This window comes from Lonchura striata, chromosome 1A, assembly GCF_050655825.1.
Source record: "Lonchura striata isolate lonStrDom1 chromosome 1A, ASM5065582v1, whole genome shotgun sequence".
NCBI lineage: Eukaryota > Metazoa > Chordata > Aves > Passeriformes > Estrildidae > Lonchura > Lonchura striata.
In genome coordinates this window covers 22,808,119-22,824,803 of record NC_140741.1, presented here as the reverse complement: position 1 = coordinate 22,824,803, position 16,685 = coordinate 22,808,119, and the positions used below count along the sequence as shown (strand labels likewise).

General features: G+C 40.5%; 1 protein-coding gene across 4 annotated transcripts in view; it reads left to right on the top strand.

Moving 5' to 3' along the window:
* The window catches only part of LOC110473828 (tyrosine 3-monooxygenase-like), a 29,230-nt gene extending 26,114 nt beyond the window's left edge, over positions 1-3,116 (top strand). For 2 of the 4 annotated variants that reach the window (XM_085569610.1, XM_021536710.4), the window contains one exon: positions 830-3,116. In XM_085569610.1, coding sequence (XP_085425736.1) covers positions 830-874 — 45 coding nt within the window. In that variant the 3' untranslated portion in view covers positions 875-3,116. The remainder of the gene's footprint in view (positions 1-829) is intronic. The other 2 variants (XR_014952157.1, XM_085569611.1) reach the window with 2 other exon arrangements.
* Positions 3,117-16,685: the final 13,569 nt, after the last annotated feature.

Here is a 16,685-nt window from a genome sequence, read left to right as displayed (position 1 = left end):
GAGCTGAAATGAGGAATTTATTAGAGGAAGAGAACCTGAGCCAGACTTCTTCCCTACTCTCTTCCCCAGAAGCAGTGTCTGCTGGGGCTATAACCATGGCTAATTAGGCTTGTCATCTTAAATCTAAATGTTCACATTAAATTCACTCACTGGCAGAAGAGAGTGGACTTGCAAAGCATTTGACTCAGGCAAACCTGCAAAGAAGGTATGAGGACAAGGAATACACCACTCTCAGGCATGAAGTTTTTTCATACATTTTTTCAAGACACTTGCACAGCCAAGGCTGCTCAAAATAACTAAAGGCACAAGAATCTGTCAGCACGGAAAACATAAGGCAACATCAGTACAGGGGGTTCCTAGCAGCATGCACTTAATGGAAATATTGTCAAAAATGGCAAGCAATCATGTTTTTTCTTTTAATAGAGACAGAAAAATAGCCCAGGATGCCTAGTATCAACAGGTTTTTAGAATATTACACAGTAAGAGCTGCTCCAGGTTATTTCTTGGAAGTGAAGGCGGCAGACATGCTGTGCTCCTGCATTCCTCAGCTTGTGGTTGTAATAACTCTGAATTGTGTGAACGCAGAGCTGTGAGAGCACAGACGGGACTCAGCCAGCCAGGCTGAGACCAGGCACTGCAGATCTTTGGGGCTCAGACGTGGGCAGGATGTGCTGCACCAGGAAAAGCTCAGGAGAAGCAGCCAGGAGGTGTCACAGCAGCCTCTGCTCCCCAGTAAGGCCATGGCTGCACCCTGAGAAATGAGGTCCTGCAGGTTTTGCACTTCAGGAAAAGCTTTTTGAACTAGAAGCTCTGTCCTGTCTCCCCACAGGAACTACGCGATGAAGATCAAGAAGCCTTTTGCTCTGCACTATGACCCCTTCACCAGCAGCATAGAGGTTTTGAACACACCACAGAAAGTCAAGAGGGCACTCCACCAGATAAAAGAGGAACTGGGAAACTTCTGCTCGGCCCTTGAAAACCTCTCTTAAAACCACAGTAGTACATCTCACCTTTCACTGAGATACTTGTAAGTGGCTAGCACTCAAAGGCTTTGTGATGAAGTTGTACTTGCAGGCAGGAATCTTAAATGCACAAACCATCTCAGTCCAGGTAATGTTTTCACTGTAATTTAGGTTGCTGACTTAGACAAAATAATGTGCTCCTGCTTAGAATGTTTCAATCACAAACCAGCCTCCAATTTTTGGATGTGATATGAGCATACTTATGTGTTATGGATCTCTTACAGGTTTTTTTCCTTCCCTTGCTACCTTTTCAAGTTATCTGTCACAAGACATCATAGTAACTTTTCACCCACACAGTGTTTTATTTACTGCCTTAATGACACAATCACAACCTCTTAGTCTGGCTAGCTGCCCAGAGTTAGCAGTCCTTGCAGCTAACTCCTTGCTACTAGCAATTAGCATCAGATATTGCCCACAAACTATGAATGGTCCCCTAAAAATATACAAATTGAAGAGTTTGTTAGAGGAGCACTTCTGCTCACTATTTATTTTTAAATAATCATTCAGTAGCCTTGAAATACAGCAAAACAATTTCTTGTCACATTTAAAATCACTGAGTATTTGCACATTCACTGAAAGAAAAAAACAGAAAACAAAAGGTCCAAGGTACTCTGGCTCTGTCACATACAAGGATGCTTAACTTGAATGGGAAATCTAACTTCTAGGAAGGAAATTCTTGTGTAAGGAAAGATTTATAAAAAGCCCTTTAGCAAATAGGCTTCCATTGATTGCTTGTTTTCATAGAATTCAGATTCCTCTGGATACCATTACAAATCTTTGCCTCTTGTTGATGTCATGATGATTGTAGTAATGATCAAAAGGTCAAATCTATGGAACACCTGGTGGAAAACCTAAGATCAACCACTAGTAGTCATACAGCCTTGCTATAGAAAAAATATCTGGTATGTTCTGCAACTTATCTCCCTCTTCACTCCTGAGATGTGCCTGAAATTTATTTATGTTCCACAGCTCACCAGACTTTCATGCTTTTTGTGTCCCCTTCCTTTCTCTACAATGCACAGATAGAGGGTAGTTCAGGAAAAAAAGATGCTCCGGACCAGAAGGCTTCGCTCTCCTCTTAGCAGCAGTGCAAGCAGATGGGGTCAATGCAGGTTACAGGCATGGCATAAGAAGGGAAAATGTGGATCTCATGGCTCAAGCTGGGTGATAGTTATCTACAAATGTAAAGGTAGATTTATCCTGTGCCACTCAGAAGCTCTACTTATTTATTCAAAAATTGTATTTAGCAGGTGGCTGCCTTGTCCACTGCTACCCACCAGCTGCCCAGTACCCAGTGTACAGGGTCTGAGTTCTGAAGAAAATGTGAGGTGGTTTGGCTCTTGGAGAAAAAGGAGATATCAGAAAATGAGTTACCATCTCTGCCTGAGCTGCTTGCTGTGGAATAGGAACACATACACAGTCACCACAGAGCAATCCACAGACTGTTATTTCATACAGACCTTATCTCACTGCAATTTTTCCACTTGTCAGGCTCTATGGAAATTGTCTTATTGAAAGTTAATAGAATGGTTTTTCTTAAAGCTCCATGTCTACAGCACTTCCGAAAATTTTCCCATGAGCAGCAATATTCAGGATCTGCTGTAACTGTTTCATTTTATTAAAATGTGGTGATGCCTGAAAAATTTTTAGGTATCTTGGCAAAAATGTCTATGAGACCCCCTTCCTCTTAACAGCAGGAACATCCCAATCTCCTTTTTTATTTTAATTTGTTTAAAAAATCTACTCCAGGAGAACACTTGCATATCATAAACCCTGTTTTGCTAGAAATTCAGCCAGGGACAGAGCTGAAGTGAGTTCCTTTGCTTCCAGTATATTTCTGCTGTGATGGAAGATGATCTCTCAGCATGCTTTTATGGGTTTCATTCTACTTATCCTGCTCATAAACACACACACACAAATACCATTCCTCCTCAGAGCAATTTGTTTTCTTACATATTGTAATAATTTATCTGTCTGCTTCCTGCCAATTGGTGCATAGGCAAAAATATTTGATAGCTCACAACAGATTGTTTTCAGAAGTATTATTTTCATCAATCAGTCCTTTTACAGTGAAAATTAAATCATGCGCTCCAATTCTGTGTGTTTTCCTTTTCTTTCTTTTTAAGTGGAAGATAATGCCAGAGCGGAAGAGCTATCAAAATATTTTCTATAGACGGACTCTCTGGGCCATAGGGTCTTTTTCATGTATTCCCTCTGAAACGGCTGAATGTGGAATTTAGACTTGAGTTTGGCTATTACTCAGAACAGACCTATATTTGGAAGAAATGAGAGACCTGATGGATTTGTTTTGCCCAAGGCCTCACACTTTCTTTGGAGGGACTCCAGGCCCGCCCACACACCCTTGTCTTTTCCAGGTCCTGTAGCAAGGAGAGAAAAAGAAACCATTTTGGAGCCAGATTCTCCCACCCTTACACATGCTGAGTAGTACCCAGCCTCTCAAGCAATCCCAGCGACAGCACTGAGCCTGTTTAAGCTCCTGCACACTGGCAAGAAGAACAAGATTATCAAAACCACTGTGGGCATACTTGCTTTTTCCTTGCCTTAGTGATAGTCAGCTTGCATACAGGGCTAGGGTAGGCTGCAGTGAAACTTGGTGAAGCTGCAGAAAAAATGAATTTGGCTACCTGAACTTTTAAGATGCGTAAATATTTTTCCAAAGGATGTAAATCTTTCCCTCCTTGCTCAGGCAGAACCTACCCCAGGCTAGCCATGTTTGACACTCCCCTCCGAGAAGGTCCAAATTGTTTTCTTTTGATTCAGTGTAGTGACAAAACAAAAGCCTTCAGGGTTACATCCTTATGAGTTACTCTGGTCATTCTGCTCTTCCAATAGTCATTCTTTCATTTCCTCACAGAAGCCAACAAGTACCTCATCCTCCTGTCAGTCTAAGGCAGCAGTGATGGGAAAGGCAGCGATGGGGCCTCCCGATGAAAATAATGGCACAGAGGAAAAAGCACCAACCAGTAAAAATATGTCTTTTTGTCAGTTTGTGTTTCAGCAGTATCATATTATTCTTGCACAAAAAGGTTCCATAGCCAAGTAAAACACATCTTGTGACTTGAAACTGAACTGATGAACTCCCCATGGGCCCTTTGCTTATCCCGATAAACTTATTTTTCCTAGATGGAGTGCATTTAGAACCAAATAGTGTATGTTATTAAATCTGTATTGTGCTGTTCAGTTATACATGGGAGAGTTAGTAAATTCAGTTTGTGGGTTTGGGGTTGTTTTGTTTTTTGGCTAACCAAGTCTGTCCTCTACCAATTTTGGTCCACCTTCAAGCCTCCAGCTGCTTCACTGCTTCCCTGCAGATTTGCTAGTGATGCCAAGGGTACCACTGTGTTAGGAGAATACGCAGTTATGCAATTTGGGGAATTTGGCAGGACAGAAAGGGGAAATTTAGGCTGGCCTCCCACCCACTCCCATGAGAAATAGTATTGTATTACAAGGCAGAGCTGTCGTCCTCAGAAAGACCTTCTCAATCACTTCCCTCCGGTTCCCTTAACATTTTGATCTTTGTAGTACCTGGTGAATAAAAACCTTTCTTAAGAATTTCAAGAAAGGCTGGGGTCGGGGGGGGGGGGGGGGTGAGGTGAAGGAAGGGTGAGTAGAGGAAAAAAAAGAAAGAAAAAAGACAAAGACCTTCCAAAAAAGGAAACCTCTTTACCCTCAGTCTTCTTTGTCTCTACTGAGCCATGAAGAAAGAAGAAAACAAATCAAGTTCCATGGAAAAGATAGTGTGTTCCCAAAGAAACCTACATAATTAAATTCTTCCATGTACAACTTCATGCCTGAAGGTCTCCTTACACCCATCACTGAAATGCCATAACTCCCCCAGTGAATCATGACCACCAATTAACCATGCACAAAAGTGTTACACGACTTCTTGAGTCAGGAAAGGAAGCTACCAGGAAAAGCCCTGCAGCAGCTGGAGCCTGCTTCCATAGATATCCTACAGTGTGGAGGAATTCCAGTTGGCACAGAAACAGAGGGGTACACACACACATCTCCAGTAATCTCAGCCACCACTAATCAGGAGTTTATATGTGGGCTTCAAGATTTAGTCAGAAGACATTACTTTGCAGCATTCTTCAGCTGGCACATGATCAGAGGTTGACAGAAAGGGTTATTGGCTGTATCACATTAAATATACATTAGGTTTGGGTAAAGCTGATGGCTGAGGCCCAAAGTGAAAGCAAACTTCTGGCACCCTCTCCCACCACACAAACTCCCCAGGGGAAAGAAAGACAGACTAGAAAAGGAGCAGAAAGGCTGACAACTGGCAAAGCAAAGGGATAAGGAACAGAAAGGACCAACAGATATGCCTGAAACATGTTTGCCTTGCATAGGCGGTTTCATTATATTTGAGAAACATTTCTGTCTGAACAGGAGCTTTTTAGCATAAAAGACACAGTTTTGTACCTGTTGGAGTGTGGAGGAGTCAAGGTCACTTAAGATTTTCCAACTCTGCCCGAGGAATGTAAGCCTTATCTGAAGCATGTAATGAACATGAGATATAAAAAAATAGAGAAAAGAAAAAGAGATCTTTAGAAAAGAGGATTTTGTGCAGTGTGTAGAAAGCAACACACCAAAGAAGGGCAACAAGTCTTGTGAAGGGTCTGTAAAACATCTTATGAGGAACAGCTAAGGGAGATGGGCTTGTTTAGTACCAAGAAGAGGAGGTTCGGGGGGACCTCATCACTCTCTAAAACTCCCGGCAAGGAGGGTGTATGGAGGTGGGGATTCAGACTAGATATCTGAAATATTTGTTCCCTGCTAGGGTGGTCAGGCACTGAAACAGGTTGCCCAGGAAGGTGACGGAGTCACTGTCCCTGGAGGTGTTCAAGCAGTATCTGGATCTGGGGGGATGTGGTTTAATTGTTCAGGAGTTACAGTGGTAGTGCTGGGTGGACAGTGGGACTGGATGACCTTGAAGGTATCTTCCAACCTTAACAATTCTATAATGCTACAATTATGTGGAAGTTGGAGCTGACAAGGCCTTGCTGCCTTGCAAGACACAGGAGTCCTAAATTTTGAGTGAAGGTTGACTTAGGAAGGAAAAGGAAGCAGCTGGCCAAGCACTGCCCTCTCAGCAGAAGATGGTAAAATTATTCTTGCTGTAACTGTATGCAACGTGCTGTCTCTTACCCTGTTTTAACCATTCTGTCAAGGGTTTTTTTTATTTCCATTCATTTATAATGTTATTTATTGATGCCTTTGACTTGTGCTTGCAAACGGGGAAAATTAGCTCATTAAACATGAGAAATTTCAAGATTATTTTCCCAGGGTTTTGGGTGGAACTTGAGCAACACATGGACATTTTTAAATGTAAACCTGGCCCTTGAAGGCAATTAAGGCCCAGCAAAGTGTTTACACTTGGGTAAAGAAGGTGACAGCTACTATCTAAGGTATCCAAAACAAATCTACTCCCATCCACAATCAGTGGTGTTAATCTTCAAGGTACATCTTTCACAACATTAACTGTGATAGATTTAACATTAACATCTAAATGTAAAACATAACACCTAACACTTGTCAGGTACAGTTACTAGAAGAATTCTGCCTTAAAACAATTTTGGGTATCATTTACAATGGTGTGTTCTATTTCAGGTGTTGTGAAGCTGTGGAGTTTGGGCATGGAATGCAATAAAAGAGGATGTACTGCTGACTTTAGTGAAAACAGTTTGACTGATCTCACTTGCAGACTTTGACTCAGCAGCTGAATTTCTGTTGAGCAGACTAATATCTAAAATGTGGAAGCAAAAATAGAGGATCCATTTACAGTCATATCACTGTGCAGATTTAGTAGTTTCCTATTATATTTACTGAGAAAAAACCCCCAAGTGTCAGTATTATGAAATATTTCTTGAAGTGGTAGACTGGCACACTTTAGATACTCTGATATAAACAGACAATTAAAATTAATTCATAGAAGGAAATATCTATTAATCTGTTAATTAACAAATGCTATATTTCAATAATATCTCACAAGATGACACAGATGATCAACGTGTTTTGTACAAGGCTGTTAGGAACAGTCTCAATAGAACCTGTAAAATAAAGAAAAAGAAAAAAGGCCTGGTTTTAAGTATTTGCTGAATGAATCCCAAAACTGATGGGTTAGAAATGGAATGTGTGTTGGATGATGATGTGAATTTTGTACAGTGTTTAATTCTTCTACTTCAGACATTTCATTTGTTTCTGACTTTTGAATTAGTTCATATTTCTTGGTTTAAATCTGAGTAAACAAAATTATTTAACTCAATTCCTGTGTCTCTAGTGTCCTACAAAGGCAGACTTTGCAACTGAATCTGAGGTTTAGCCCCTTTGTGAAATACTGTGTGATCTGCAGGGAGGTTGAGGAGGAAGGAGTGTTGTAAATTAAACTTGCTAGCCACTGTTGCTTAGTAACTTTCCTCCAATTACAATCTTCATCCTTGGGCAGAAAACAAATTAAAGATCACCAGAGTGGGTTTTCTGTCACAAATGTATCATCCGATATTGCTATCATGTGCATACACAGTTTGGGAATAATTCCAGCCCATCACTAATGTGGTACTGGCTTTCTGATGATTTTGGCTGTCTGGGCAATTTCTCTGTACTTTGTGATACATCATTAATTTCTTTACTGCTGTATTACTCAGATAAATGGAGCTAAAGATAGATTAAGAAAAAAAATCATGGAGAAAATTGACTTCCTATTGCCTTGACATCTCTATTTGTCCAAGAACTAGACTGAAAACATGAAGCAAAGAAGCAATGGTGTAATTACACAGAAAGCTAGAGAACACATCACTCTTTACCACTTAAATGGAAAAGATGGACTCCACAAAGAATTTCCTGATGAACTTCTGCAAATTCTTCCTCACATTCTAGAAGTTTACCAAAGTTAGAGTGTTGACTAACAGCTGAAGACACAAAAATTATTATAGAGGTCTGAGGGGCACTGTATGATTCATACCAATGGCTGAGTTCTGCATTAAGCTGATAAAAAGTGGTATTACAACAGAATTTCAGAAGATCTGTCTTAGGCTATGCTATATGGTGTGGTATGTTGCCTAAGAATTTAGGCAAGGAAGTTCAGGTCTTTTGCTTTCTAATATAACAGATTTGATATTGTGAAATCCTGTTTATATTTGCGTGCAACACAGAGCAAGATAAATTGTATCATTTAGGAAAGGTGAAGCAAGAGGAAATATTTTTTACATAAGGAGCAGCACTCATATAAGTGAGTATATAACTCATGTAGTTGAGGGCACCAACAAAAACCATCAAGAACTGCTTTACTCTGAATTACTCCTACAACACCATCACAGTCTTCTGCTAGCAACTTCTCTCCAGAGAAACAGGTTCAGCATTTGTCACATTAACAGACTTCCACCCTCAGCAAAGGAGTTATTTTGAGCATGACATGAAAATCTTTCACTAACAAGATCTCAGTAGATGAAATTAGCACATCCTCAAGATTATGTCGTACACAACCTGTTACTCCACAGCAGCTCTGCTATTTCACACTATTGGTCAGTGGAAGAGAAAAGCAAAAGCACAGCAGGTGAGAAAAAATGGGAGAGAGCCCTGGATGCATGGTAGCTCTGAGCAGCAATTTTGCTGTGCTTGAAGCAGAGCAAGGGATGTGTGATCTGCTCCTGAATTAAAGGACCACTCACACACAGCTGGAGTGAAAGCGTGCATGCAGTGCATGTACTATTTGTTCTTAATGCCTTGGGCATATCCTGTGCTTAGGCCACACAAAAAGATAATATATACTTTGGTCTTTTCCATGTCCTTGCAGGACTAGCTGGGGACAGAGATGAGTTGCGATGCTTCAATCAGTTTCCTTGTGCAACAGGAGAAGTAGGGCACAGAAAACTGCTGAAGAGAGCATGAGGACTCACTCATGTCCCACAATAACTGTGGGCTGAGTGTTATCTTGAAAGCAGAATCAAATTATAGAAATATTTTTTGTCTCTGCCAAAAAGGGAAAAAGAAGTTGCACATAGAAGCATTGGTCCTATCAGAACTGTGTCTGGAATAATAAATGTGTTACTGTGCAGAATCACAGAGTTTGGAAGGGACCTCTGGAGATTTTCTACTCCAACACCCTACACAGAGAGGGTCAACTAAAGCACATTGCTCAGTATTTTGTCTAACTAGGCATTGACTATCTCCAAGGACAGAGACTTCTAGCATTTGACCGTTCACAATCATTAAAAAAAAAAAAAAAAAAAAAAAAAAAAAAAAAAAAAGCTTTTAAAATTGGAAAGGAATTTCAAGTGTTTTATTTTGTGGCCATTTTCTTGACTCTTTTCACAGGATATGACTGAGACGAGTATCTACCCTCTTTACTGTCTCCATCAGGTATTTATACAGATTGTTCAGATCCCACTGAGTCTTCTTTTTCCCCAGGCTCAAGACAACTTTCTCAGTGTCTTCCTGTATGTCACATGCTCCAATCCATGGATGATCTTCATGCTCCTTCATTAGATTTGCTCCTGTTTTTGTCCTTATCCTTGCGGCTGCAGCACTCCAGATGTTGTTTCAGCACTGGTGAGCACAAAGGAGAGTTCACCTGACTCCTTCTGCCTGCATCTTCATGCCATCCAAGATGCTGTTGGTCATGTTTTCTTCAGGGGCAGATTCCTGGCTCGTAGTCAATTTGTTTTGCACCAGCACTCACAGGTCATCAGGCTGTTTTTACCAAGCTGGTGAATCTCCCTGGCCTGTACTGGTGCCTAGGGTTAATCATCATCAGGTGCACTGTTTTACCAAGATTTTGACTGTCCCATATCTGCAGCCAAGAAGTCATCAGTCTTTTCCATGGTCTCATTCAGCAGCAAGCCTACATTACACTCCCTCACTCCTTTCTTTTGCTTTTTCTGTAAATACATTTGTAGAAGCCCTTCCTGTTTTCCTTTATATCCCTCACCAGATTCTACTCCAGCTGGGCTTTCATTTTCCTAACCTCATCCTTGCATGATATAATGTGCCTGTATTCCTTATGGGAGATCTGAAACTAATTCCACCTCTTTCATGTTTCTTTTTTTGTGTTTGAGGTTTGTCTGGAGCTCCTGTTTCATCCTTGCAGGCCTCATGCCATCTTTCCTTGGCTTCCTGTCTGTCAGGATGGATCATTCTTGAGCTTGGAAGAGGCAATACTGGACTAAATGCTCAAACTGTCTTATGAAAATGTAGAGGATGGAGAAGGTGAGATAGAAGGAAAGCAGAAAGAATTCTACTGCCTTCCTCTAAGGCAACCTGTAGTCAAGGCATGCTGGAGACCCAAGTTTACATGCTCACTCCAGCAGACACCTAATTTACCATGTGAAGGGGACTGCTCTAAATGAAGAGCAATTGAGAAAGGCTTGTTCTGTAACATTAAATTAACTGGTCTTATTGGACAGATTCTTTGGCTGTTGAAACCCTCAGTACAACTTTGCATCTCATCCCACCCCAGAATTTGGCATTAGTATAAATCTGCAACTCTGGCCTGTTGACTAACAGGAGGCTCAGTTCCCCAAAAGCATTTACCTTGTGCCTATCATAGAGTCATACAATCATTAAGGTTGGTAAAGACCTCCAAGATTCAGCCTTTGACCAGCTGTCACCATATCAACTAAAGCACAGCACTAAGTGCCAGGTCGAGTTGTTCCTTGAACAATTCCAGGGAAGTCTTTGGCATGTCACAGATGTTAGAGAAACACTTGTTTTTCAAATCCCTCTGTAGTTATGTGTCAGGAGGCACATCAGACAGTATATCTGATTGTGCAGAATCTCAGATGTTCAGGGAGATTCCTTCAGTTTTGGTAAAAAGGAAGAAATGTTTTGAATAGATCTCTTGGAATCTGTTAAGTGCCATAAATCCTGAAGGGATGAAGAGGCTACCAATAATATTCTTATTAATAATATATTCAATAACTTGACTTTTAGGCGACTTTCTTATTTCTATTCTTCCCTGAAGCACAGCACTGAAATTTAAGACAGCTGCAGCAATCCTGTAATGTGGAGACAAGACCATGGAGGTGTTGGTACTCAAAGGCAACCCACTGCCAAGGGACCTGTCAGTGCAGTTAGCAGGTGGAAGCCAGTCAAGAAACTTGTAAGTAGCTCTGAGGATTGTGGTTTAGAGCAGGCAGATCAGAAGAGTTACTTTATATAAAGGCATTGGTACTCTAGTATAATAGGAACATGATTTCATCCTACTTGCTTCTCTTTATATCCTACAGGAATACCATACTGCCGCATCCCTTTGAAGGGTACCCTTCACCTGCTGTCACACTTCAGAGCTCCAGCAGATTTTCACAATCTGCTCGGTTTCTCTCGGCTGCCCAGATCCCGAAGTGTCTCAGCTGGAGGATGCTCAGGCAGCAGAGCGCGCAGGTGGTCCCGCCGGAGCGCGCCCTGCGCGCCGCGCAGCTCCGCGCTATTTACCTTCTGCCCACGAGGTGGTAGCGCAGCATCAGATTCCTGTACACAGGAGCTTGGCTGAGCTCCCGCCCCTTCACCTGACACCTCCCCACTGCTGGGAAAACGTGGGCATCTTTCTTCCTTTCTGCTGTCTAATTAAAGAACAGCGTGAAGAATAAATATTTGAGAATAAAGAAGAGATAGCTATTCCATGCCGCAAAGGGCTGTGTGGAAAGAATGAATGATAGGGATAAAATCATGTAATCTAGCCTGGAGATCTTGACTTGTTTCCAGAACCGGGGAGGCCAGATATTATCAAATGCTGCTCCAGGGTGATGAACCAGTCTGGGCTGCAGTGGTCCCTATCATCACACTTGAGTGGTTGCAGAGTGTGACAGATTGTCCTTTTAAGGCCCACCAGAATCCATGTCCAGCAGCTTGTAGGACAATAAGTTGGGCATCTCTCTAGTGAAATATTTGAGGTCTTGTCTAAAACTAGTTTAAGTGACAGTTTTGTCCTTGGCACTACTACTACTGCTACTGGTTTCACACAGTGCCATCTAAAACCTTCTCTAACTTTCCACCACTTGCTGCTACACACCACACCTAGCAGCATAACTATGGCAGATCAGGAAACTACTTTGGCATTATTATTCCCACCATTATACAAACTGTTTTTCCTCAACCAAATTCCAGCAGTGCAATGCTGGCTCATGAACTGCTGTGCCATCACAAACAAGCAGATATTTTACTTACATCAGAACCAGAGCTAAGCCCATGAATCCATTTTATTATGGACCTATGCTCAGTTTCTGATGGTGAACAAGCTCTCCTGCCAGGATTTGTGTCTTATTTTTCACTCTGTACTACATGAGGTAAATTTCCTTTTAAAACAAGTACTTCCCCTTAATGTTACAAAGATAACTACTTAGAAAATTATTAAATAACAAAATAGCTATTCATTTTCAAACCATTATTAAAATATAGCCAAGCCAATGAAATCCTCACGAGGATTCATACATGCTTAAATCCTCTTCATAGAATTAGGTCACAAAATAAAAGTAAATTTTAGGAGTGTTTTTTGTACAGTCAGTCTCTCGTTCAATAGAAAATGAGAGTAAACCCTTCAAAGTGATATCCTACCCCAGGGAATTGTGATCAATTCTGGGATATGTAACCTAATCAAATAGTGATTTTTGCTGATGAAGAGATGAAGAGGGAGGAAGAGAGCTTTATCTCCTAATTAGTGTGGTCTCTATCGTCATATCACATAATATTAGGGCTGATTAGTGGGGCATTCTCTGGACTGCCTAAATTGCTCTCTCTTTCAGCAGGTCACCAAAGTGTCTCTAGCCTTAAAGCCAGGCTGCCAGGCTTCCTACACAGGGTTAAGAGCACAATTGTGTCTTAGTACCAAAGAGATCAAAAGAAGGTTTTCAACCTGGCTGGTACTAAAACCTAGTACTGGAACAAAATTTCCTTGTTTGAGTTTATTTACCAGTAATTCTAGGTGGTCTCCCATCAAAGTGCTGGAAAGTCCTCAGTGTCATAGTGACTGCCCACAATCCTTACAACCAAGACAAAGTGTTGCACAAACTACGCAGACTCTTTGTTCCCCGGGGCATCACTTCATACCATGGGTCTGACTACAGCCCTTCATCTCTTACTGTAACTGTAGTAGGAGGCCTTTATTTATGTCAGAGTACCCTTACAGTTTGCTGATAAAGTATTACAAAGTATTCCAAGGAATGGACATAGCTGTCTCCAAGAAATGGAACTGCTGTTCCAGTCTGGTGAAATTATCCAGTTGAGTGAAAATACTTGCACTGATAAAAACAGTTTTGCCAGTATGCTCATGCCACTGTTGGGGATCTCACACTCCTGACAGACAGAGACTGGCAGGAACTTGGAGCATAGATGGGACCTAGATCAAATGAACAATTTGGAGTTAGAATCATATAGCAATGATCCTTTCAAAAATGCTTTTATTTACAGAAAACCTCAACTGAAATAAAGTCTCTTAACAGGAGGTCTTGATTACTTTTCCATTTCCAAACCACACATCATAATGGGGATGGAATGTGGTTACCATAAATTGTTGGTTTACAAATCATCACTGACTTGTTAGCAACAGCTAGGATTTTAGAGTTAGAGCAACAGTTTGGATGTGATAAAATAGCAAGGGCCCATTTTCATGGCATTGTTGGAATGAATATAAATGAATTCTTCCCAGAGATTCATTGTGGTGGTTGTGGTAAATAACAAACTGCATATTTCCTGATGATGTTGAAATCAATGGGAGTTTTGTTATTGGCATCAGGAGAAGCAGGATTTGACCTTAATAGAAAAGAGAAGAGGAAAAGAGAAAAAGATGAGGAAAAGAGAAGAATGAGATGGAGAGTTCTAAAATGACTAGTGCTTCAGTTGCCTGGGTGGAGGTACTTCAAAAGAGGAGTCTGAAAAGCAGAAAACTGGGGCCCCTTTTCATTTGGATTTTCTTCCAAATTTCCCTTTGAATTCTCTGTGAACATTGAAACTGAGGAATAACCATTAATAGTCACTGCTGAAAATGCAGATTTTCAAATTTTCCTTTTTCTTGGAAATGTTTTTGCCTCTCTAATGGCACTGAATGGTTCTCTTATTGAGTTTTGGATGAATCCTATAAAAATCAGCAAAGGCATTTTTTCAGGGAAGGCAGAACAAACTTCCTTCCATAATTGTATTTGTGTCATGACACAGATCACTATCAGTCATTTAACCTTGCTCAAGCAAAATACATATTTCTTAATAGGCAGAATTAGCAACCTTGCCTCTGTCATAGGGGTAAATCTTTACGAGAGAAATTCTGCATTAGAAATAGAGAAATGAAGATCTAGCCCAAAAGAGGTCACTACTCTCATTTAACTTGGAGACTAAGCTATACAATAGACTAAGAATAAACTATACCAATGTATGTATTTCTTCTCAAGTACTAGATAAAAATAGAATAAACCAAAGTAACAATGTATGCATTCTCACCACATGGAACACATTACGAACTTCCGCTATCATGTGAATTCAAAGCGCTCACCAGCATCACAATTCCTAACTATAGTTGTTTGAACATTTAAAAGAGCAAAACCTGGTCTTCTAAAGCTGATAGAATTTCCAATTACTTCACAGAGACCAGAAGAGATAACTAGCTGAGTAAATTTAATATCAGTTGTATTATGTTAGTCTATATTAGCCATACAATTAGTACTTGCCCACTTAAATTTTAGCACAACAAATATTTAAGCATCCTTTCCAAACTGCAGATGTCCTTAAAAATAGCTAATGGGGGTTGCCAATAAATATACAAAGAGCAAATTCAAAGAATAATTCTTCTGCCCAAAAGAAGTATCTGTCCATTTGATTGATGTTTTATCCTTCAATACCCACAAACCACATCTCCTGAAATACAAGTTATATCCAAGGACTCTGCTCTTTAAAGTTCACTAAACTACTTCTCATGCAGTAATGCAAGGCAAGATGAATTTAACATTTGCTAAAAACCCCCAGAATTTGCAGTATAAATTAAATGGACTCTAGCACATGGAAAGGGAGAAACCAAGCCCCAAAACACTTTTTAATTTTTATTACTGTAAAGGGCCAATGGAGTTCATTATTTATCATCTGACATATTATTTTGTTATCTATGCAAAATTTTCAGTAGTTGCAAGACAGCCCTTTAAATAGCATATGTTGTCCCAGTCAGATGAGGAAGGCTTGCAGAAGAAAGTTGTGTCTAATAAATGTAATTTTTCCTTAACAGATTCAGACATTGTTGAACTTTAGCATGTAAGAGCAGATGATCCAACTGAGATTATCACAGGAAATCCAAGAGGAATTTAATCCAGTCCTTTGAACTTTCAGTAAGATTACTTAACTGTGAAGTACACAAGGACTATTGTCGTATTTGGCTAAAGACCCCTCATTTTACAAAGTCTTCTCTAGAAAATGATCCTTTATCCCTAGAGTGTTTCTGCTGTTGCTTGAAACAGACAGCAAAGACAGTTGAGACTGATATTGACGGAAGTGCTCTTCTTGAAGGAAATATAGTGCTCTAGAAAATCTTAGTCAAAATTTCCCCCTCCCAGAGCAAAAGGTAGTTTGTGCTTCTCAGAAGATGCACTTAAATTTATTAGCTCCATTTAGCTTTTGCCTGGACAATTTATCCCAAATCTAATCACTGGAGTACACAAGGTGTCTACTGAAGAGGCAGCCATTTCCCATTTCAATAATGTAATACATTTGTTTCTCATTCCTCCAGAGTGGAATAGAGGTCTTGGGTCCAAAATAGCAAAATGCATGCATTCCACAACAGGATGGCTTTTTCTCATCAGTCCACTGCTCAATGGAGGATTTCAGAAAGAAGCATTTCAGCTTCACTACTTTCCCCTGACCACTGGGATGTTCAAAAGAGAAGCATTCAGACTGGTATCTTGGAGGTGTGTGGTCTCCTTTTTTTGGAAGTGGATTTGATTGCACTAGATTGAATTAATTACTGTGACTATTTACACACTGAATAAGTCTGGACTATGGTTTTACTAGGTGGTACAATTTCCCAGACTCATAATGAATAAAGGTACTGCTATTAGAGGAATTTCTAAATGTTTCAGCATTTCTCTACGTGGCAGATGGAATAGTTTTGCAATGTAAACTTATCTAACCTAAGCTGCCTTGCTTGCACACCGGTAGCTGACTCACTGTGCCAGAAAGGAGCTTAGTCAGGGCTAATTTGCCCTTCTTGGGAGAGTTTTGCAGCCTCTGCTGAATTTCCTGCTCCCATGACCAGAACTGCCCTGCTGGCACTCATCTGCAGCTTCAGGCCAAGTCTGCCACCTCCACGTTTCAGTGGAATCACAGCTCTCTCAAAACTCACTCCTAAGACGTCCTAGTGTGTGCCATACTAATATCAGTTAATAAAGTACTTTCCTGACCTACATCAGTTTTATTATAAGAGCAGAAGAACACAAAAAAGCAGGCTTGGGACTCCAGGGAATATGGACCAGAATATTTAGAAGCTGTGCAGACCTTCCATGCCAGAACAAGTTGTCTCTAAATGTATTAAAATTCAGGCATAACAAAGTCATTTTCTCTAACAAGATGTTTAGGTCCAGTTTTCCCTAATCCTGTACTTTTCATATGTTTATTTGCCAGTACCTGAGCAGTTCAGATAATGATGTTATTTCAGGAATATCCTTTTATCCACAAGCA